The 21,637-nt window shown below is 46.7% G+C and overlaps 3 protein-coding genes across 3 annotated transcripts; 2 read left to right on the top strand and 1 right to left on the bottom strand.

Moving 5' to 3' along the window:
• Nucleotides 1–278: 278 nt before the first annotated feature.
• Nucleotides 279–11,186, top strand: LOC118771913 (bestrophin-3-like). The gene is made up of 10 exons (XM_036520081.1): nt 279–347; nt 552–712; nt 1,787–1,881; nt 3,648–3,881; nt 4,832–4,986; nt 6,041–6,118; nt 7,170–7,322; nt 9,264–9,344; nt 9,818–9,969; nt 10,284–11,186. Exons 2-10 carry the CDS (start codon nt 561–563, stop codon nt 11,086–11,088), a joined length of 1,905 nt encoding a protein of 634 aa, XP_036375974.1. The 5' UTR covers nt 279–347; nt 552–560; the 3' UTR covers nt 11,089–11,186.
• Nucleotides 11,187–11,967: 781 nt separating this feature from the next.
• Nucleotides 11,968–17,532, bottom strand: nots (nothepsin). Its single transcript, XM_036519721.1, has 9 exons — nt 17,467–17,532; nt 16,266–16,443; nt 15,622–15,739; nt 14,772–14,890; nt 14,192–14,391; nt 13,695–13,820; nt 13,020–13,164; nt 12,553–12,651; nt 11,968–12,150 (listed from the first exon to the last, which is right to left on the bottom strand). Exons 1-9 carry the CDS (start codon nt 17,523–17,525, stop codon nt 11,968–11,970), a joined length of 1,227 nt encoding a protein of 408 aa, XP_036375614.1. The 5' UTR covers nt 17,526–17,532.
• Nucleotides 17,533–19,489: 1,957 nt separating this feature from the next.
• On the top strand, nt 19,490–20,305 carry lrrc10 (leucine rich repeat containing 10). The gene has a single exon (XM_036519720.1). The coding sequence runs from the start codon at nt 19,490–19,492 to the stop codon at nt 20,303–20,305; it is 816 nt and encodes a 271-aa protein (XP_036375613.1).
• Nucleotides 20,306–21,637: the final 1,332 nt, after the last annotated feature.

Raw genomic sequence — 21,637 nt, 5'->3', positions numbered from 1 at the left:
ATAGGGAGAATGATTCGTAGGAGGCTCAGGTTTCAGTTCATGTATGATTGAATGGGGATGCTTTAAATTTCGTAGTTTCAGGGGTCTGCGAGAGTACACCCGTTTTAATCTGCACTCCTGTGCCCAAACCGGTCGACAAGCAGTTGCAAGTAAATTTAGCAGGAGCTGCCTCAGCAAATGATTGTGTGTTTGTTTCATGGCGTGGGCACACATCTCTTCATACTCGTAATGCTGGCAAAAACACCGTGCTAAATGCGGAAAGCTCAGTCACTCCTGAGATCTCAGACTTGACTAACCATCTAGGAAACGCAGCCACACACTTTTTTGTGATGTAGGGGGTCGTAAAGGTAAGCGTGAAAAAGTGTCTATTTGCGCTATCTTTTTATTTAGATTTCTATTTGTGGTCAGGAGTGCACGCTCTGTGTGGGGATACAGATGAGTTATAATATTTTGGTAATTGTTCCTCAGAAGGAAAAACGGTGACACTATTTAATTAGGTTGAAATCACATTCGATACTGTCTTCTTATGATTACTTATTATTTTTCTGCAGTAACGAAAGATGACGGTGACTTACTCCAGTAAGGTCGCCAACGCTACATTCTTCGGTTTCCATAGATTATTGCTTCGTTGGAGAGGCAGTATCTACAAACTTCTCTACCGGGAGTTCATCGTTTTCGCTCTTTTATACACCTTGCTAAGCGTCGTATACAGGTAGTCGACCAGTTTTGTTACCATACCTTTCAATTTGTCTGCATTTTTTGTTTGTTCTGTTTAGAGTGTCTTGATATTAATTTGGTATCAATCAGTAAATTAAATTAATGAAAACACACCAAGCTGTACATTAGCATAACTTTTCCAATAACAACCCTTTATGTAAAAATGCATATAATGAGATATGATCTGTTCGATGGAATTGCATGGATAATATGTAACGCATGTGAATGACAGATTAGATATAACAACCTTGGAGCTCAGAAAGGTAAGAAGTTACGAGCTTTAACTTAAGTACATATCATTCTGAGACTATTTAAAATAAGTGCCCTGTGCATCATTGGTGCATTTTATGATTTATTTCTCATATTTATAGACAGTCTTTTATGGTTTTGCTTTTAAGTAATGGAATATTATGTGGATGTTAATTTAGCTTTTGAAACATCAGAGATTGTTTTGGGCAATTGCCATAAAATGGCAATATTGGGTTTTACAAAAGGGTCACTGTAATGCCCTGTAATGGAAGACTGGAAGCAACAGACAGATAGACAGATTTCATTTTAGTCTGTCATTGTTTTCACTGAATACAGATAAAAACATTGTTTGGTGTTTGTGTGAACCACTGCAGTTCAGGACCAAAAATACTGCCCTTGCCCTGCCAGGCTCAGCTTGATTTTAATGATAGATTGTGTGGTGGAGTGACTCATGAATGGAATTACGAGGTCCAGTAGTCTGAGGATTTATTCTGTTGTGAAAATCATATATTACAAGGGGTTCATCGTGCCGTGAGCAATGTTACACTTGTCCATATTTGTTTTAACTTAGGGCATCAGGTTTGTGGTACTATCCCTTCTACATTTAAGATGTAATACATTTTTGAGTAAGAAACCCTTCCAATCCAGTGGGGACATTTAGTTTTACTGTATGGGTGTATTGATTCCAGTTAATTCTGGAAGAGATGAGGAGGAAATGCAGTTCTTCCTTTATCTTCATCATATGTATATTTTGTACTGTCCACAGTTGTGGAACTAAGATAACCGTATTTCCCCAAATCTGTTGTCTTGTCTACCCCAGGCTCTTTCTTTCAGAAACACAAAAGCGATACTTTGAAAAGTTGTCACTTTACTGTGATAGATATGCAGAGCAGATCCCGGTAACATTTGTGCTAGGTAAGTCAATGGCCTCAGAGTTTGAGGTGTGCTGAGACTGCTGACTGCTGCCCAGCATTGGCCAGGCTGACCATGTGATGTGACGCTGGACGTGTCTGTGTTTGAAACTACGTGCGGCGTGACTCTGCTTGCTTCTCACTGTTTGGCCATGAGTGATTGCCCAGTGAGATATTATTGTTTCTTCTCTGTTCAATCTGAGATGTTCTTTTCTGGCTCATGCTTCTACAACTCAAAGGTAAATGGAATGCTATTACCAGGCACAACAAGATTGTCGTCTACAAACACAAACCCAAGGAAAATACCCATGGAGGTGCTGAGCAATTTACCCATCAGTCTTCTAAGAGCTTGCTCTGTACGTCCAACCAAACACTTTCTCTGGGCTCAACTCAACTCAAATCCTGATAGATTTTTTCCAGAACACCTGACACTACTTTCAAGCACCAGTTAGATGGGTGCGTATCTATGAGAGTAGTTCACTGACAGAGTTGCCAGAGGACAAACACAAGGTGCCCTTTAAGGGTTCTTCGAGACAGCTGCGCTGTGTATGAGGCCATACTTAAATAACGCTCCTTATTTAATGCGTTAGTCACGCACCTCTCAGACCATCTGCAAACGGAGGGGTGCATGACCATGTAACCCTGCCAACAGACCGTGCTCAGTGGAAAATACAGTCACAGCCAATGAACTGCTCTGTAAGGTAGCAAGGCAACCAAATTATGATACTGCTTTAGCACTATATAGAGATCTTCCTGGTATAGGTAGAGTAAGTGACAGTAATAACTGTTGGGTAGTATATGTATGTATGTATATATATAGAGTGGGGTCATATTAGTTCAGTCACTGTCAACAGAGAACTGAAGTGCTAACAGATGAGAAAGAGGAAAGGATTCAGTTGGCTTCAGTAGGCCAGTCAGTTAAGGAAAAAAAATCATTAAGGAAAATGTTAAAAGATGTAGATGTAAAAATGTAAATGTAAAAGTGTCAATAATAAATGCATGAAAAGTGGGGCACAGAAATCTGCTGATTGAGTACACCCACTCCATCCTGGCCAGTGACCAATGAGGGACATGATTACAGGGAACTGCTGTAGCTAAAGCTGATTGGGTGTTTGGGTCACATGAGGAAGGTTTGGCTTGCTTGCATCCAGTCTTCGTCCCTAGCATGAATCTTGGAGGAAGTTAACAGGGTGTTGAAGTGACAGCACAAAAAGATGAGGCACATTTGAAGAGTCAACAGGCAAAGCTGATGCTTCTCATACATACATACATGGATTCATCAAGAAAAACAGCAGATTGGCAGCTGCTACTGAAATCAGTACACAATACAGGATATTCCTGCAGAACCAATAACTGTGCAGTGTTAGGCATCTGACCAGCTGTTACCTGGGACACCGATTTTGGACATGACTTTTGGATTTGGACTGAAAGTTCCATTTGCCTTTACAGTGCAGAGATTTCAAATTCCTACAGGGAAATGGATGTATATTTTAATGCTTTGCTGCTTGGTTGGCTGGGCCCTGTTCTCTGTATGCACTTGTAGTGACAGTGTATGCTTGCTTCCAGACTGCTGTGCTTTGTGTTACCTATACTGCATTAACCCCACGTCTCAGCTCCACTGTAAAATGTGTAACAATTTGCGAAAAGTAAGCACTGATCCAGGATACGCTGATACCCTAATCCAAAACCATTCCATGCTAAAAAAAAATGCTAAAACTGATCCAGAGTCAGAGCTTTGGTGATTGATCCATCACGGCCCTCCCTCCGCAGGTTTCTATGTGACGCTGGTGGTGAACCGCTGGTGGAACCAGTTTGTGAACCTGCCCTGGCCAGACCGGCTGATGTTCCTGATCTCCAGCTGCGTGCAGGGCCGGGACGAGCAGGGCCGCCTTCTGCGCCGCACGCTAATGCGCTACGTCAACCTCACCTCCCTGCTCATCTTCCGCTCCGTCAGCACTGCCGTCTGCAAGCGCTTCCCCACCATGGACCATGTGGTGGAGGCAGGTGGGGGCCCGGGACCAGCATGGCGGGGGTGTGGTGCTGCTGGTGGGGTGGGGGATACACATGATACATGTGGTTATTGTGCACCACACAAAGCATCAAGCGTGTACAGCACACAGATGTCATTAGGCATATGTTACACATCGGACGTCATAAATCACATGATGCCTCTGCAGTCTTAGAGCAACACCAGTGGGGAGGGATATTAGAAGAGCGGAAAAGCCTAAGCTTCTGTTTACTGAGGCTGGGAATGGAAACGATCATCCAGTACAGAGCCGAACTAATCTCAGGTCACCTCCCACCCACATCTCTGGGCTGCCGTTTTTCGGTTACTCCAGAGCCACTATTCAGTCATTGTCTAGATGATAGTAATCATCCTTTTATTATTCAGTCACTTCTTGGTCATTACGCAGCCATTACACAGCTCGTTACAGTGCCGGGGGACACTCAGAGAGGTCATCTCCCTTGCACTGGTGTTGCTCATTCTGTCAGAATTCCAGGTATGTGCTGCACTAGTCTAGGCCTCTGCCGGGTTAACTATAAATACCACCTGGATACAATGACCTAGAGCCTAGAAAGAACACGCAGGACACAAAATTGTTTCCAGCCCACCAGTGTTTAACAGACGTCAAGCAGTCCATAGCAACCAGTATCAAGTGTGGTGGCCCTGGAACGGAGATCTTCTATCCTTCCTTTAAGAAAGGTGTTTGCTTCTTCAGCTGCTTTCTTCAGCTATATATATTAAAAAATAACTGTTGCTATAACTGTTAGCTATTGTGCCAGATGTTTTATCAGCACTACAGTTCTGTTGGTGATTGGGTAAAGATCTATAAGTGTATCTGTCACGCTGTGAAGGAGATATTTTGGCGTGCAGTACAGTAGAATGTTCACCATGGAAACAGCAGTGTGTCTGACAGGCATACAAAGCCCTCCCGCTCTCTCTTTCCATGTAGGGTTCATGACCCCGGAGGAGAGGAAGATCTTCGAGAACCTCAAGTCCCCCCACCTCAAATACTGGGTGCCTGTGGTGTGGTTCACCAACCTGGCCTCCAAAGCCCGGAAGGAAGGCCGCATCAAGGACAGCGTGGACCTGCAGACCATCCTCAACGTGAGGCTCACGCTTACCTCTATACTGCAGCCAGCAGCACTGAGACACGGCCGTCTGTCAAGCACATCACATTTAGTCCCTGTCACACTATCCCTGTCATTGCATAATCTGAAGAGCAAAATTGGAGGTTGGCGTGTGTGCATGCTTATTAGCAGGGTGACTTGCCACTTGTTTGGTTCTGGTAATAATCCCGTTGTCTAGAGAGCCCTTGTAGCAGGCCTAGAATCATTCAGAGTCGTAATGCATTTCAGGCATGACTGCCCCTCTGTATTTATGTGAAGAGATCAGCAGATAGCGAGTGGTCTCCATTTCAGAGATCAAGTGTGTAGCTCTTCAGCAGAGACAGGAAGGTACAAAGACACTTGTGTGTCTTATTAGTGAAGGAGCAGTAGCAGCTACCAGCTGGTTATCAGGAATGTCAGCAAGTCTTGTAAGAAATGTGTTCCACATCAGGAGAGTGTGCTGAGCAATCAAAAAGCACTGTCCACAGTGCTGTTTCTCATTACATAAGATACCCTTTATAAGAGGATTGCAAGGAAGGCTTGTGTTTGTGGCCAGTGCATACCTATTTCAGATAGGAGCATGGCTGTCACTAGATGTTCAGCTAGGCTGAATGGGGCCAGTCTGACATGCTGGTGGTAATTGTGGCTAGAGTCATGAGAACAAATTCAGCATGGGGCATTGTTGTTGTATTGAATTGTGACATGTGACATGTGTGGTCTGATTTTGGGGTGTCTGCTGAGGTATATGGAGACCTCAGAACTTGTGAGACAGGAGTCCAGGTCAGGTCCAGTTTCAGAGCTGGGATTTATACTGAGTATGGATAGTGAAATAGTAGTATCAAGACCATGGTTTTTACACATATCACCAAGCTAATCTGTGATCACGACCAATCACTCTAATAACTGATTCCTGGAACATAACCTTGAATGCGATAGTTCTTAATTTCCTCCACACTGCAATAAAGATAAACAATATATTAAAAAAAACAGGAATGATAACTGCTCTCTGTGCAACTGATCTCCTTCTCTCTTCTTTGTTCATTTTGATTCAGGAAATGAACCACTTCAGGACTTGGTGTTCGACCCTGTTCGGCTATGACTGGGTGGGAATCCCTCTGGTGTACACACAGGTAAAGATCCGGCGTCTCAGGTTGCGTTTTTGTGGTTGATTCATGGCAGGAGCTCAAGAATCCTTGTTGGTGAAATACAATGAGGAACCAAAAATGTGACCAAATCTCACTGCTGGTCACATTGCACTTATAGATCGGAAGCACAGGCTCAATTACTCATAACAATGTACATAACAGTGTACACCATCACGTCTGATTCAAACTAGCCAGTACGAGCAGAGTGCTCTTCCCCTCTGTAGAGCGCGCTCAGTGACAGCGCCATGGTCTGCATTGTGCACCTCATACCCGTCATGCATTTGCTTTTTATGCCCCCCCAAACCGCGCCAGTCATCCCGCTGCAGTCGGGGACGCCCGTCTCTGATTCCCCGGAGCCTTTTTGGCTCGCGGTGTTCCTTCGCCCCTGGCTGGATAGAGCTGGATCGAGCTAATGACTTTCCTGGGTGGAGGCGCGAGACCGTGGCCGTGTCTCTTCGTGGGGGGTCATGTCCGGCCTCGCCTCCCCTAATGAAGGCGCACGCAGGAATAACAGATCCGGGGAGAGATGATCCTCCTGCTAATTGGACGGCTGCCCCTCTGTGCATTCTCACAAGCCACAGGGAGCAACAGCTGCTCAGTCCGCTCACAGAGCTCTGCTTCAAACGGTCTCGGTGTTCTTTCAACTGAGATAATACGGTCTCATCAGCTGTGATAGTTATTTATAATTTCACACCATTTAGTAACATACGTACACCCCTGGATGCAAGGTATTTGACCCGCGGCAGATTATGTATTTGAAGTCGCAATGCAAAGTCTTCATTCATTCATTATTTTTTGGAAGGATCAAAGAGGGCAGCCCCTCCCCCCATTCATGCTGGCTGCCAGGAGCTTCACTGGGCTGCATATCATCTTCCTGTGGGGGGGGGGCATTTATTTCCCTGCAGCTGCTTAAAATGGAAGCCATGTACAAGTTGTCATGGACAAGAGTCTCTACTGAAGCTAAAAATAATAATGTTCTCTCCACTCCCCCTTTTTTTCCCTCTGTCTCTTTCTCTCTCTCTCGCTGTCTTTTAAGGTCGTGACCCTGGCTGTCTACACCTTCTTTTTTGCCTGTATAATCGGGCGACAGTTCCTGGATCCCCAGCGGGGTTACCCAGGACACGACCTGGACCTGTATGTTCCTGTCTTCACCTTGCTGCAGTTCTTCTTTTACTCCGGCTGGCTGAAGGTTTGAGAGCTTCCCCCCTTCCCCCACCTCAGCTTACATGGGTATAGAGTATTCATGTTGTGTCCTCTGTTATCAAACTTAAATAACAATATTATTTACTATTGGGAGCAATAAAACAGACAAAACCAGCTGACTGATTTTGTTACAGCTGTTTTTCAGAGGCCAGTGTAGTTTGCTCATGTAAAAAGATGCCCCCTCACTGTGTTTTGGGTTTCTGTCATTAACAGCAATGGAAGCGTGAGTGGCAGTAATTTCAGCACGGCTAATCACATGAGAATAATCATATCACGAAAGGTGATGGGATTCAGGAAGGCACACAGTGTGACTCTCAACAGCAAAATCACAACAACACCCAATCACACATCCAATCTAAATGGATTAATGTGGTTGTGTAACATTAATTAAGAGATTATAATTAGGACTCACAGGGCTATATTTCCATTATGATAGTGTCAATATGGATTAACAATTTGAACCGGGGGGATCAGGTACTGACTGCTACACACAGCCTCACCTCACCACCCTCCTGACCCACTCACCAGAATTCTCCCTTCCCACGGGAGTCCTCCAGACAGCAGGCAGGAAATGAGCTCCTGGCTGGCTCGCCGTGTGATTAAATAACATTGCTCTCCCATATCCTGCTCAGAGCCAGATCAGTCCAATTACTGCAGCACACCACCCAGAACCTAGCATTAGCACAGGAGAGTGACCATAACAACCAGGGGTACATGTAATAACCACACACACTCACATAATGACCAGCAAGAACCTTATTTAACCATGTAGCCACGCGTGCCATAATAACAGAGGCACGCCCAACGCTGGGATGCACAAACAGCCACAAACTCCTACCAAATCACAATCCATACAAACACTCACAACAGACTCATTGCTCAGATACTGTACTTGCAACGAACAGAAACACGCCACCCGGAGGCACGCAAGCGGACACACAAACAACCTCTCACACCGGTAAGATGCACACAAAAATGAACATGCATAAGCAACCAGGCACACACAAACAAGTAACCACACAAACACACACAGAACAACAACCAAACATAGCACTATAAAACAGACAAATAACCGGACACAGAGAACTACGAAAAGCACTCCATTTAAACTGGTCACAGCTGGATATGCGCCAGCTACTTTTATACAGCAGAGCACAAAGAACAGACAGATAATCCGGCCAGTCAACACCGTGGAGGTCACAGGCTTTTCACGAAAGTAATTCTTTGGCAAGGTGATGGCTGTTTGGAGGAAGGACTCAAAAGACACAATACCACGCACTGACATCCTGTATTACATATGTTATGTTGCACTGATTATTTATAAATCGTGATAAAGGGGTTATGATATGGTATAAAACATAGTTATACTGGAATGTTACCTTGAAGTTACCTGAAAGTCCTCCCAAGTTTGTGTATTGCAAAGCAGAATGATTACTCAGTAATATTTCAGATTACTTCATCCGACAGCGGATGAAGGGTTATAACCTGGTTAAAGCATGGCACTATTGCAGTGTTACAAAGCAGTTAATTGATCTTTCTCCAGAGTTTATATATCGTTACACAGAAACAAAGCAGAAATTACCTAATTGTAAATAATAAGTGACAAATTACCCTGAAATCAAGCGTTATCAGGGCTGTGAAGTCAAGTGCTCCTTGTTTTTCTCCTGGAGACAAGTTCTCCATGTAATAATTGATTACTTCTGTTATCTCATAGCATGGCTTTCCTAGTGTTATACTGTTCTAATGTAACAACCCCAGCACTGCAACAGAGGTATGAAGTAGCGTGACACAAATTCAGGCTACTGTACATTTTCTGGTCAAGGGCAGTAATAACATGACTGTGCTAGGATTTGAGCACCAGGCTTTGAGCCATACTTCCCATTTCCAGCTCCTCTTCCCATAATTCTGTGTTTATTTTCTCATGAAGGTGGCTGAGCAGCTCATTAACCCATTTGGAGAGGATGACGACGACTTTGAGGCTAACTGGTGCATTGACAGAAACCTGCAGGTCAGTAAAGAGGGACCTGACCGTTGCCTCTGTGAGAGCAGTTCAGGGCTGTCTGCCAACCATGCAGTGCAAATATCGCACGTGTCTGGCAAAGCATACATCCTCAGTAGGCTCTCCTTTCCTCCCATAGACAGAAAGGTGCCATGGGCAAACAAGGGGTTTCTTTTACAAATGCGAAAGTACTTTCTGATAGAAGGAGCCAAGGAAGACAGTGATATACAGTTTCAAATATATAGTTTCAGAGGACAATAGTTTCGTTGAGAAACGTTATATCTGTTAATCACTGGCCCTTCCAAAGTTGCACAAAAGGAAACATTCTGTCTATGTTTCTGTAAAACACTACATCATTGCAGTGATGCTTTTTTGGATGCGCTGTGTTAGTGGGGTAGCTGTTAACCACCCTGCCTTTCAGTACATTGCGTTGAGCTCCAGTGGTTTGACTGGCACACAGTGACCCACCCTCTCTGTCCCAGGTGTCTCTGATGGCAGTGGATGAGATGCACATGAACATTCCCCGTATGACGAAGGATATCTACTGGAACGACTCTGACCTGCGGCCTCCCTACACCCTGGCCGCCGCCGACTACTGCATCCCCTCCTTCCTGGGTTCCACCACTGACATGGGGTGAGGAGACACACACAAACACACAGGCACACACACACACACACACACACACACACATGCACGCATACACACATACATACAAATGCGCAAACACACACACATGCACAAGTACACACATTCAGGCACACGCAGGTACACACACATACTCACGCACACCAAGGTGTAAACACAGACACACAGACAGCAGCATATTAAACTCACACCTTGTTCTACTGTGGCCACAGCAGGTGAAACCACTTACACTGAAGGGCCTTTGAGCATTTTGCGGTTGTGATCTCTCATCGTAATATAACCTCTCTCCTGTCTTGTTCCAGCCTGTCTGAGGTGCTGCAGTATGAGGACGTGGACACCCATGACTTCCGCCACCGGCGCCAGGAGTCGGTCTTGGGCCGCGTCCGGCGTCTGCTGAGTGTGCAGGAGCCACCTGACGTGGCCCGCTCCTCCCGGCCCACCTACAAGCGCCACAGCAGTGACGTCTCCAGCGTCTTCTTCCCCTTTGCCCCCGACAGCCGGGTCCACCCGGGGCCTGAGGAGCACCCCCACCCCCGGCCCCACCTGCTCCACCCCCCGCACTCACCCCACGAAACCCTGACCACCCTGCGAGAGGTGAGTAGCACGCCCTCGTCACCCGACACCCAGCCCCATCCGCCCTCCTTTGGCGAGGTGCCCGTTGTGGTGGTAACCCCGCCCCTGCCGGGCCCCCGCGGGCTGAAGCTCGGTCACGACAAAGCCGCCCAAACCCCAGACACGCCAAGCGAGAGCAGCAGGGACAGCTCCCCAGAGACAGAGTCCCGCCAGAGGCCTCAGACTCTGGAGGGGGCCGGCCTTGGCAAGGACGTCGGAGTGAACCCCACACAGAGAGGCCCCCACAAGTTCCGCTGGACTGTCCCCGCCGACCGCTGCAAGCAGCTGAGCCGGCAGCTCTCCCGCCAGCCCTCGGGAGGCTCCCTCCGCAGCCTGCCCAGCCCCGAGGGCCAGGTGAGGAAGAGAGGCCTCAACACATCCCCCCCCTCGCCTGACGAGGCCCCCCACACCCAGGAACCCCAGGAGGCCCCAGAGACTGACATCCTGGAGTCCTGCAACCACCACACCAAAGATGAGCCCCCACCCCTCTCCTAGCATTCACACCCACCGTATCAACCAGCTGTGCCTTTCGAAAAGCAGATCCATTTTCAAAAATGACTCTCAATGTGTCATTACTTTTTTATACATATATTTTGCACTGTACTGTTTTTTTCTCTCCTTGTATCATTGCTGTACCTGATTTTCTCTCATTTTCTGCTGTAAAATAATCCAGGTTCCTGTCGTTGTTTTTAGAATTCACACATCTTCTGGTGTGTGGCTCTCAGGATGTGCACAGGAAAATGCAGGTTTAAGAGATATAAAACACTCCTGTAAAGAAATCATGACAATAAAGCTCTTTAATTTAATTAAATGAAACAGCCTTAGCCGAGGCTGCTTTTTTGTGTGCCTTTTGAAAATAATGACAATCAGTGGGTCACAAAAGATAAATTATTCTGTAAAGTATATTTGTATAACTGTGCTCAAAAATGAATTCTGAATTGATCTTTTATGAATTACTGTCAATAAAATCCTAATGATTAAGAACAGAATAAGCACTGTTTAGAAGTTACAACTACTTTGGTGGAGACTCTTATTAATGTCCTTTTGCCATCTAAGGTACAACCATTTCCACAGTGGGAGCCATGAACAGCTGTCACAAGTCACAGCCAAAAATGTAACAGCACAAAATTTACATTACATGGTCATCAATATGGGAGCATGGCAGATAAGGTCTATTAAACTATATCCTATAAGGTTCTTGACTGTATATTCATTTGTCATTTAGGAAACATTTTCAGAAAAAAAAGCATTATTGCTGGAGCTAGTTTAATCAACCATTAAATGAACTTTAATATTTTATCTATTTATGTCATATTTGCCCACAAATTCAGCCACCATGTTTTCACACAGAGTAACAGGAAACAAGATTTCGGGTTATAGGATATCTTTACGGTCCTGCCGGGCTTGGGCAAAGCCAACCCGGTCCTGCCCGCGGTCGAAGATGGTGTAGAACTCCGAGATGAAGACGTCCCCCAGGATCCAGAAGGGCCCGGCAGGAGGGGGGACGTCCACAGCCTGGAAGCCACTGAAGCAGATCTCACGACCACCCATCATCTCCTGGGGAGGCAAGCATCAATGTTCACCCTAACAACCAATCAGAACTGCCATTCCTCACAATCTCTACATGTGAACATTCTCAGTGAGAGTCAGTCAAAGGGTCAGTTTATTGGTCAAATCCAATAGTGAATACATTTTAGGAAACTGAATCTTAGATTCAGTTGTCCGCAGATAAAACTAATCAGGCAAGTTGTAGCAAACTTGACTTTTGCAATAGCCCTAGTTCTATTCACTCTGTGGTTTCAGCACATTGAAAGACTTCTCTTTAACCATCAGCCATTCCAAAGTTTCAGATGGTGCTGATAGGTTTCCTTATAGCAGGCTACAAAGGCACAACGGGTGCATTCAGCATGACCCAGTCCAGCCAGATTTCAGGGAGATTCCCAGCCAGGGGCCACGCACCTTCCTCACGTAGAACTCCGGGGACAGCACGTACTCCACATTGTTGAGCGTGAAGGCCACCTGGGGCAGGCTGGAGAGCCTGGCACAGTCAATCAGGTACTACAAGACAGAAAAGAGGTTACATCCTCAGGTGCTAAATAGACACAGTGCCCCCATGAAAGATAATCCCAAGAGGTTTAGCTATGATTTTCCATAATGATTTTTCAATTAGCAAAATGAATTTGAATCCATACCCTGAAATTGACTGAATTGAAATGGAATTGAGCCCAACTCTGACCCGGATGGAAGGCAGGATTAAATAGGCAGCTGGTTTACGGAAGAGACACACAGCAGGGGCAGATATGCTGAGGCGGGAAACGTGAGCAGAGGAGCAGGTTTGCGCAGGCGACGGCAGGGTTTGCACAGTTGGACTGTGGTGCCCGTTCGGACCGCATGACCTGAATGTAGCTGCAGCTGGGCACCCTCACCTCTCCAATGGAGGTGGGCGTGGCTCCGACGAGCTGCTGCAGGACCAGGATGTCGCTGGAGGGCCCGCTGATGACAGAGGTGCCTGTGTCAACTATGGCCTGGCAGCCGTGGGGGCAGAAGGCCACGGTCCCCTGGACCTTAATACTGCAGCCCAAACACAGCACATGAGGCAAGGTCAGAGATATCCTGTCATTCTGCAACTGCAACAAGACCAGGACAGTTATGAGCAGTGGGCAATTGATGCCCTGTCATGTTTTATTATGGTTGCGATCTTCATTTAATGTGGTCTGAGGGTGTGTGTGTGTATTGCTGTCAAAAGGAAAAGCCACCAGATGCCTGGCAGACAGCTTAACTGTTAACACCTTAGCCTTAAAACACTTAATGGCTTAGTCCTGATTGGAATTTACCAGAGCAGATTCAGATTCAATTCTTCAGTTTAATTCTTAATACATTTTTTTACACTTTCAAGTTTTTCCCAGCAGAGGGCACCATAACCCCAATAAGCCCACAATGGACTGACAACACTGCGCAGAATTTTCTACAGAGCTTCTGCAGTTTCATGGTATGCGCTAAGTGTGTGCTGTATGTTTAAAATGTCATTTCTCACTTCATACATGACACTGCAGTGATGCCATTATGAAACAAGCCAGTGAAATGAAATATTACAGTCTTACTTGTCCATTGTGATCTGCCAGTAACCCTTCTGGGTGACTGGAACCCAGTTGATAGGGCCACTATATAGGGCCTCATCAACACCCCCTAACAACAGCTCGCCTTCAGGGTCAGCCAAGTTCTTCTTCCTGGGGCAAACAAGCATGTCGTCATCATCATCATCATCATCATCATATAACCATTTCTCATTACAGCATTTTTTGCTTCAAAGAGAAATGTGAATATGAATAACTCCCATTGCTTACAACTTATTCATTAAATCTAATACGTATGTTTTTCTGAGCAGTACAGGTGTAATTTACTCTACATCCTGAGTGAAACATTAGCATTGCACATAGGATTCAAACTCACAACCCTCCGGTCCACAATGAACCACTGCTCCACACTGATGTCACCATTTATGGAAAATGAACAAATCTTGCACCTGACCTTAGCTGATCTGCCAGAAAGGCTGTTAGTATCCAAAGCCATGACATCCCAACTCTGCTCAGCCACCTACCTGCTCAGGTAGAAGGAGAACACAGGCTGGTCAATCAGCTTCTGGGCCATCAGGTTGTCGAAAACAGGGGCACCCACCACCTCAGCCAAAGAGGGGTACGCCAAGCCCAGGATGCCGTCGAAGTGCGCTAAGACGAAGACAAAGCCTGGCTCGTACACTGACTCCCCAAACTCCTGATCCTTCACCGATATAGTGCCAACCTCAAGAAAAGAAGGCAATCATAGACCTCAGTCATCCAATGGGATAGCATTAGTTTTACAGTAGGCATTATAACCCAAAGGCTGTAGCTTTCATTCCCAGATGGGGCATTACTACAGTACTCTTTGGCAAGGCAGAACACCTAAAAATACCCAGTTGTTTAAATGGAAAATAAGTAAAAATGTGAGCTATGTAAGTTGCCCTGATTTAACGTGCCTGTTAATTAATTTAACGACAATAATAATTTACTCCTGACAGTATGTTTCTTATGAGAGCTTGATTCTATAAATAAGGTTGCATCCATTTTCAAAACTGCACATAAAGTCAGACTGTGAGATGGTAAAAGAGACAGTGTGAGGTGGTGTTGTTAAGCAAAGCTTACCTTCAGGACATCCTTGGCCATCACTCCCAGCAAGTGCCCAGACCCATAGTGAATAGAGAAGATCCTGCCATCATGAATGTAGGAACTGGAGTCAAAGGCTTTAAATCTGTGATGCATGACTACAGAGAGAGAGAGTGAATGAGAGAAAGAGACAAACAAAAGCAAGAGTTTGAGAGAAAAGGGAAAGGATAGCATGACCTGTGATAGCCCTCCCTGACGGTGCTCGCCTTTTGGTAAAGGTCCTCATTATTATCATCATCATTATTTTCTGCCTTGGAGAATAAAATGTCCTCTTAAGATCCATTTGTTTAATCATTTAAGTCGTCAGATGGTTTGGCTTGGCTAATTTCCACAAACATCCAGCTCATATGCTGACCTTAAATCCTGCTGTATGCTCAAAGATTATGTAAGTGCTGATATGATTATTTATTATTCTTTATTTAACCAGCAAATAGTCACATTGAAATTGACATTGAAATCTTTTCTAAGAGAGAAGAAAACATACATGTAAAGTATAAACAATACATAAATGAATGTATACCATCTCCATGACCTTCACCTTAAATTCACCTAATGTGATGAAATTATCCAGTTATATTTCTTTCTGCAGCACATACAGTGATGATATGTGCTGGCAAACAATGATGAAATGTAGTGATGATGTGTTGTAATGTAGTGATGTAGTGATGATGATGAATGAGATATGTGGTGATATGTAGTGATGTAATGTAGCGATGTGGTGACATGTAGTGATTTAATGCAGCGATGTGGTGATATTCAGTGACGTAACGTAGCGATATGTAATGACATTGTGATGAAATGACAGTGATTCCAAAGCTCCAGGCCTTACTGCAGGCTTCACTGACGCAGTAGGATGAGGGGATCCACAGGTCCGCAGAGCCAGTATCAAACACCACAGTGAAGTTCTGCTCCGGAGTGCCCAGGCTTATCTCACCATAATACTGGGCCTGAAATACATGGCATCAGACAGCAGAACTGGGTCAACAGTACTTTCATACAAAGGTCACTTCATAACACTTCCATTTTACCACTAACCGCTTAACCACTACTATTCACTCAAATCACAGGTATCTACTGAACTTTAAAGGAAACAATCAGGGTCAGAACTTATCTGCACAATTAAAGTAACACATAATATGCTGTACATGTCTTCTCTGCCATAACCTTCAAGGCTGGAAGCTGGGGTCAGGAACACTGCACTACTGTGTACCTAAACATCTTTAAATGCTAATATTCCACTGGGCACAGCTCAGATGCACAGGGGTGGCCGTGTCTAGATGTCTTCCACAATAACCATTGAGGCTGGAAGTTGGGACCAGGAAAACCAGGATATTTACTGAAACTGTTCAAGTACACTTTGCTCACTGTGTACCTTAATGCTACCTAAACATGTACCTGAATGTACCTGAACACTATATTGGGCTCACAGAGGAGGTGGTTCTGAGACGGAGCAGCAGGGGGCGCCACACTCACATCCATGTAGTTGAAGAGCTTCTCAGCACTGGCGCCCATGCGGGTGGCAGCACTTGAGGGGAGGCACTGTGCGTATCTGCGGGCGAAGACATCGGGCTGATGGTCCCGCAGGAAGGCCTCCAGCCTCTGGGCGGAGCGCAGCTCAGTGCGGAGGGACGAGAAACGTCGCAGGGGGATTCTGGGGAAGAGTTACACGTTACAGCAGGAGGGGGGCAGGGGGGCTTTCTCTGTGTAAATGTAGCGGAGCTGAAGTAGCTCGTTGACGCTGGCTTTAAGGGGTTGGCAGCGAGCAGTGAGAACCTCGGTTCGAAACTCGCTCGCTCGCCGACCCAGGTAACATCATATTAAAAACACAACGCAAGATACCACCCGTTACATAAACAAGACACGCTAGAACCACAGCAGAGCAGGGTGTCCGGCTCTCTTTAAACCACACCAAAAAGCAAGAGGTTAATTGGTACAAATGAGATGATGTGCAGCATTCAGAATATGGGGCCACATTGTGGTACAGAAAGACTCTATCAAATAGTATGAGGAAATAACCAAAATAAGAGTGAGTGCTCATGGAGTCACTGAAACATAGGTGAAGTTTCCAAAGACATGAGTAGGAAATATGGGAGTGCTGCTGTGAATAGTATGTAATAGCTTACTAGTAAGCTTAAGCTAGTAATAGCTTAAGTATGAGAAATATTCATGTCTCTCTCCATGACCAGAACGGTCACATCAGTAATGATGCCTATATAAAACTTACTATAACAGCGTTTCTCAAACCTCTCCTGGAGTACCACTTGCCCTGCACGTTTTAGATCTCTCCCTGCTCCAACACAGCTGATTCAAATGATCAACTCGTTATGAACTCCTGAAGCTGCCTAATAACAAATTGATCATTTGAATCAGCTGTGTTGGAGCAGGGAGAGATCTAAAACGTGCAGGACAAGTGGTACTCAAGGAGAGGTTTGAGAAACGCTGTACTATAGTGATGGTAGTATAAGGTATTGGCTAAGGAACTGGACTTGAGAAAATCAGAGGCATTGCTGGTGCACTCTTGAAGAAGGCACTTAGCATGGATCTCATCAGCTAAAATCCAGCTGTATGAAGGCATAAAATGTCTGCAATATAGGTTGCCGTGCATAAGTGCATCTACTAAGCGAAAACTAATAATGTAGAGAGAGGTGAATCTGAGCGAGAACGGCGTGCTCACCTTATCAATCCTTGAGCCGGCAACGCACAGCACAGCAGAGCCACAACCGTCCACCTCATGCTGGTTTTTTTTTGTCCACCTCTGTCTGTCTCTCTGTCTCTTTGTCACTGTCTTGGCTGTCACCAATGGGGGCGGGGCCTGGTCCTCTGTTCCAAGGTCAGAGTTCGCTCACCACTGAGGCAGTCTTGGGTCCACATAGATGTTAACCCCTTGAATGCTGCTGCCACTATGTGAGTGGTGACTTCCGAAAAGAAAACTTTCCAAAAAGAACTAATCAAAAACACACCATCATCTGTGTGATCTCGGTGACAGATGTAGGTCAGGGATGCTGGCAATAGGAAAAAGTACAGGAAAATTACAAGAGCGCGTTTTATTGACATCAAGTCCACTGATATCCTGTGCATGTTGTGACAGTTTAAATGCTCTATGTGAACCTGACCCCCAAAAAAAGCATTATTTATCAAGATTATACTCCACCGGTAATTGTTCCTGTTCGGTTATCTTATAAAATATTGACCTACTCTGTATAAACCCCAGTCTGGTCATTGTGACCCAATCTGCCAGATTTGCTCCAGTTAACATCAAGTAAATAATCAACTACTATTTACCTTGTTGGCTGGTTCAAAATGCATCATTTTAATGTCTCATGTTTTATGCAATGTTGAACACCAATATTAATAAATCATAGTAAAAATACAGCAAAATATTAATCTGCAGGGAAACATGATGAAACGTTTATTATTGTGTAAAACCAGCTTTCCTACCCAGTGCTGAGTGTTCATGGCCTTAGGAGAGCTGAACTGGGGTCCTCCAGGGTCAGGATTAGGTTCACCTGACCTACACAGCCAATCAGAGTGTCCTGACACCCACAGCAGCCTGCAAGGCAACTGTCCCACTCAAGAGTGGGACTGAGGATCTGCAGGCAAACCCTGGCATCCCAACCTGCCCCCCCCCCCCCCCCTCCTAATTCTACTGCCACCTGCCTCAGTTTGGGAGAGCAGGCCAGCAGGGAGTGTAAACTGTTATTCATTCCTGCCCTGAACAAGGGCCCCTGACTCACTGGCAACAGTCCCATGGAGGAATTGCGCCAGTGCCCAGTTCAGCAGCGGTTACCTAGTAGCTCACCTCTGATGCTGACAGCGCCTGGTAGCCGTCACAAGTTCTGGGAATTATTTTATAGACGAGGGCCACTCGAGCGTCCTCGATAAGGGCCGGGACACGGCCCTCAGACGGAGGGTATAAATGGCAAGAGCATGGCTCACCCCCCTGCTCCTCCATCACCACACACTTCCACAGCTATCGGAGGCATTCCACAGTCTCCCCCCCCCGAACCCACCCTCTCACCCCCCCCCCCCCCCCCACCCCACCCCAGGAGGGGAAGAGACATCTCTCAAAAGAGGGGGGGAAGGGGAGGGGGGACGGTTCGTCATCTCTCGCTCCGGAGTTAGAGCGAGGCTCCTGAGACAGAGCTTTCCAAGAGACAGAGGAGACGGAGAACTGCATCCTCTCTCTCTCTCACTTTCTCTCACTCTCTGGCTTTTTGGACAGGAGACAGGGGACACGGACTGAGGAGACTTTCTGTACCCTTTCTGGCCAGATCGTTTCAGCTTTGCAGGGGATCGGACACAAACTGCTGAAGTTTTGTGGAAAGCAGTATGCAGAATGGGATCTGTCTTTTTGTGGGCTTCCAGGGGGTGAACCAACTGAGACAAGTTTGTCATCCGTCTTTCACGGGTTTTTCTTTGGGCCGGTTTCTGTCTACACCTCTAATAGGATGCAGCGGTGATGTCAAAGACACACAGCAGGAAAGATTTGTCATCTATCTTATAAGAGGATATTCTGAAACTCTTTGACTCTGGTCTTTTTTTTCCTGGCTTGCTGCAGATCTCTCCAACACCAGCCTGGACAGGAATAGACTTTGAGGAAGCTGTGGGGCCCGGTTCTGGTCTGAGGGAGGTGGTGCTGTGTATGTGGATGTCGGCTCTGCTGTAGGATAGAGAGGGGGGGAGTCCGGGCTGAAAGTATGGGGAACAGCGTGCGCACTGTCGTGGCCTATATCCCGTCGGAGCGCTGCCAGCGATTCCTGGTGGGCGACCTGAAGGAGATGCCCCTGGACCGCACCCTGGACCTGAGTGGCCTCCAGCTGCGGCGCCTCCCGCTGGCCGCCTGTGCCTTCGGCGAGCTGGTCAAGCTGTACCTGAGCAACAACCGGCTGAGCAGCCTGCCGTCCGAGCTGCGCAGCCTGCACAGCCTCCAGCTGCTGGCTCTGGACTTCAACTGCCTGGAGGAACTGCCGGTGGCCGTGTGCGGCCTGCCCCAGCTCAACACCCTCTACCTGAGCAACAACCGGCTGCACCGCCTGCCCCCAGAGCTGGCCCTGCTCACCGAGCTCAGGACCCTGTGGCTGGAGACCAACTGCTTCAGCGAGTTCCCCGCGGTGCTGTGCGAGCTGCCCGCCCTGCGGACCCTGCACATGGGCTACAACCGGCTGCGCGGCCTCCCCCCCAAGCTGGCGGCGCTGGGCGAGCTGCACAGCATCTGGCTCGCGGGGAACCTGCTGGCCGACTTCCCGCCGGTGCTGCTGGGGATGCACCAGCTGGGCGTGATCGACGTGGACCGCAACCGCATCCGCCGCTTCCCGGGCCTGGCGCACCTGCGCGGGCTCAAGCTGGTCATCTACGACCACAACCCCTGCGTCAACGCGCCCGCCGTGGCGCCCGGGGTGCGCAGGGTGGGCCGCTGGGCCGACAGCTCCGACGACGAGGAGGAGGAGGAGGAGGGAGAGAGGGAGAGGGAGTGCAGTGCAGAGAAGGGGGAGTCGCCCGCTGAGGGCGAGTAGGAGCGTCGCCAACAAGGAGGCGGGGCCACGGGAGTGCCCAGCCGCCCCCGACCCACGCCCCTTAGAATGGGACAGGATGTACGGGACATCGCTCAAGTGGAATAACCTTTTGGACACCAGTGGCAGTCATGCCATGGTGTGTGGGAAAACTAGACCAAAAGGCATTGTGTTTCATGCACAGCAACACTGAGAGACCAGGCCAACACTGGAAATGTATTCAGATTTTTAGGGAAATAAGGAAGATGTGTTTCCTGCAATAATGCAGAAGACAATCAACTACAAGAAGGCGAATGAGCGTTGTCCGGACGACTGATTTTTTTGAGATGGAAAAAGGGTTGTGAGATTACTGTGGTAGGTCAGCATTAAAGAGAAAACGCAGATCTGCCATGCCATGTCTTTGAGGCCCACCCTGTCAACGGTATAGAGCCGTCATTGAATGCTTTCAGGGTTAAACCTTACAAACACTTACAAGAAGTGATAAGGTGAATTCAGTAGAGGGTCTCTCTCTGGTGTAAATGACTGATTCCACCTGCTCGGGCTGTTAATTCAGGGCAGAGATAAATGTTCATGATAGATGGCAAAATTCCACCAGCTCAGCTCCCACACTGAATTATGCATAATCGCTCTGACAGATTCGGGTCTTTAGTGTTAATGCAAAATTTTAATGAGCTTTAACATCATTACAAGGGCTCCTGGTATTAAGATTAGAAAGCTACAACCAGCGCTTCACTACAACCATTCTTCCAAAAATCACTTTCCAAAACTATTTTTCCAATCACCTCCAGCTATTTGGATATTCTTTGCAACTAAAACAGAAATGTGTTACTGCACAGTCAATTTATTATTTAATGGAACAGTGCGCACAAATGATCATAGTTTAATATTGCTGGATTCCCTTAAAAACAGTTGGACCTTCAGAAATGCATAGTGACTTAACTGGGCTTTAAAATGTGCTTTTTAAAACCCTTTTCCCTTTTGCTTTCTCCTTCCCCTTACGCTTCCTCATCTTTTTCCCTCTTTCCCCTCTGCAGGACAGGGAACACTCTGTAAACCAGTAGCTCTACTGAATAGGACTCAAAGATTTCACTTTCCATATGTATTTTAACATCTGTACAACTGGTACATTTTAAGTGCCACAGGAAGGAGCTGTCATTTCAGAATGCAGCCAGTTTCCTATTTCCTTATATGTGTGGACCAGAACCTGTTTTCAATGCATTTTGCTCCCCCTTTTCACACCTCACTTTCGAAATCGCCAGTAGCACAGCGGGCTAATCTCGCCACTCTCCGCTTGCACATGAACGCCGTGCTGTGGTGAATGCGGTGCTCCGATAC

This window comes from Megalops cyprinoides, chromosome 25 (assembly GCF_013368585.1).
Source record: "Megalops cyprinoides isolate fMegCyp1 chromosome 25, fMegCyp1.pri, whole genome shotgun sequence".
NCBI classification, from domain to species: domain Eukaryota; kingdom Metazoa; phylum Chordata; class Actinopteri; order Elopiformes; family Megalopidae; genus Megalops; species Megalops cyprinoides.
The sequence above is the reverse complement of the archived record's forward strand: the minus strand, read 5'-3'. Positions and strand labels throughout refer to the sequence as shown.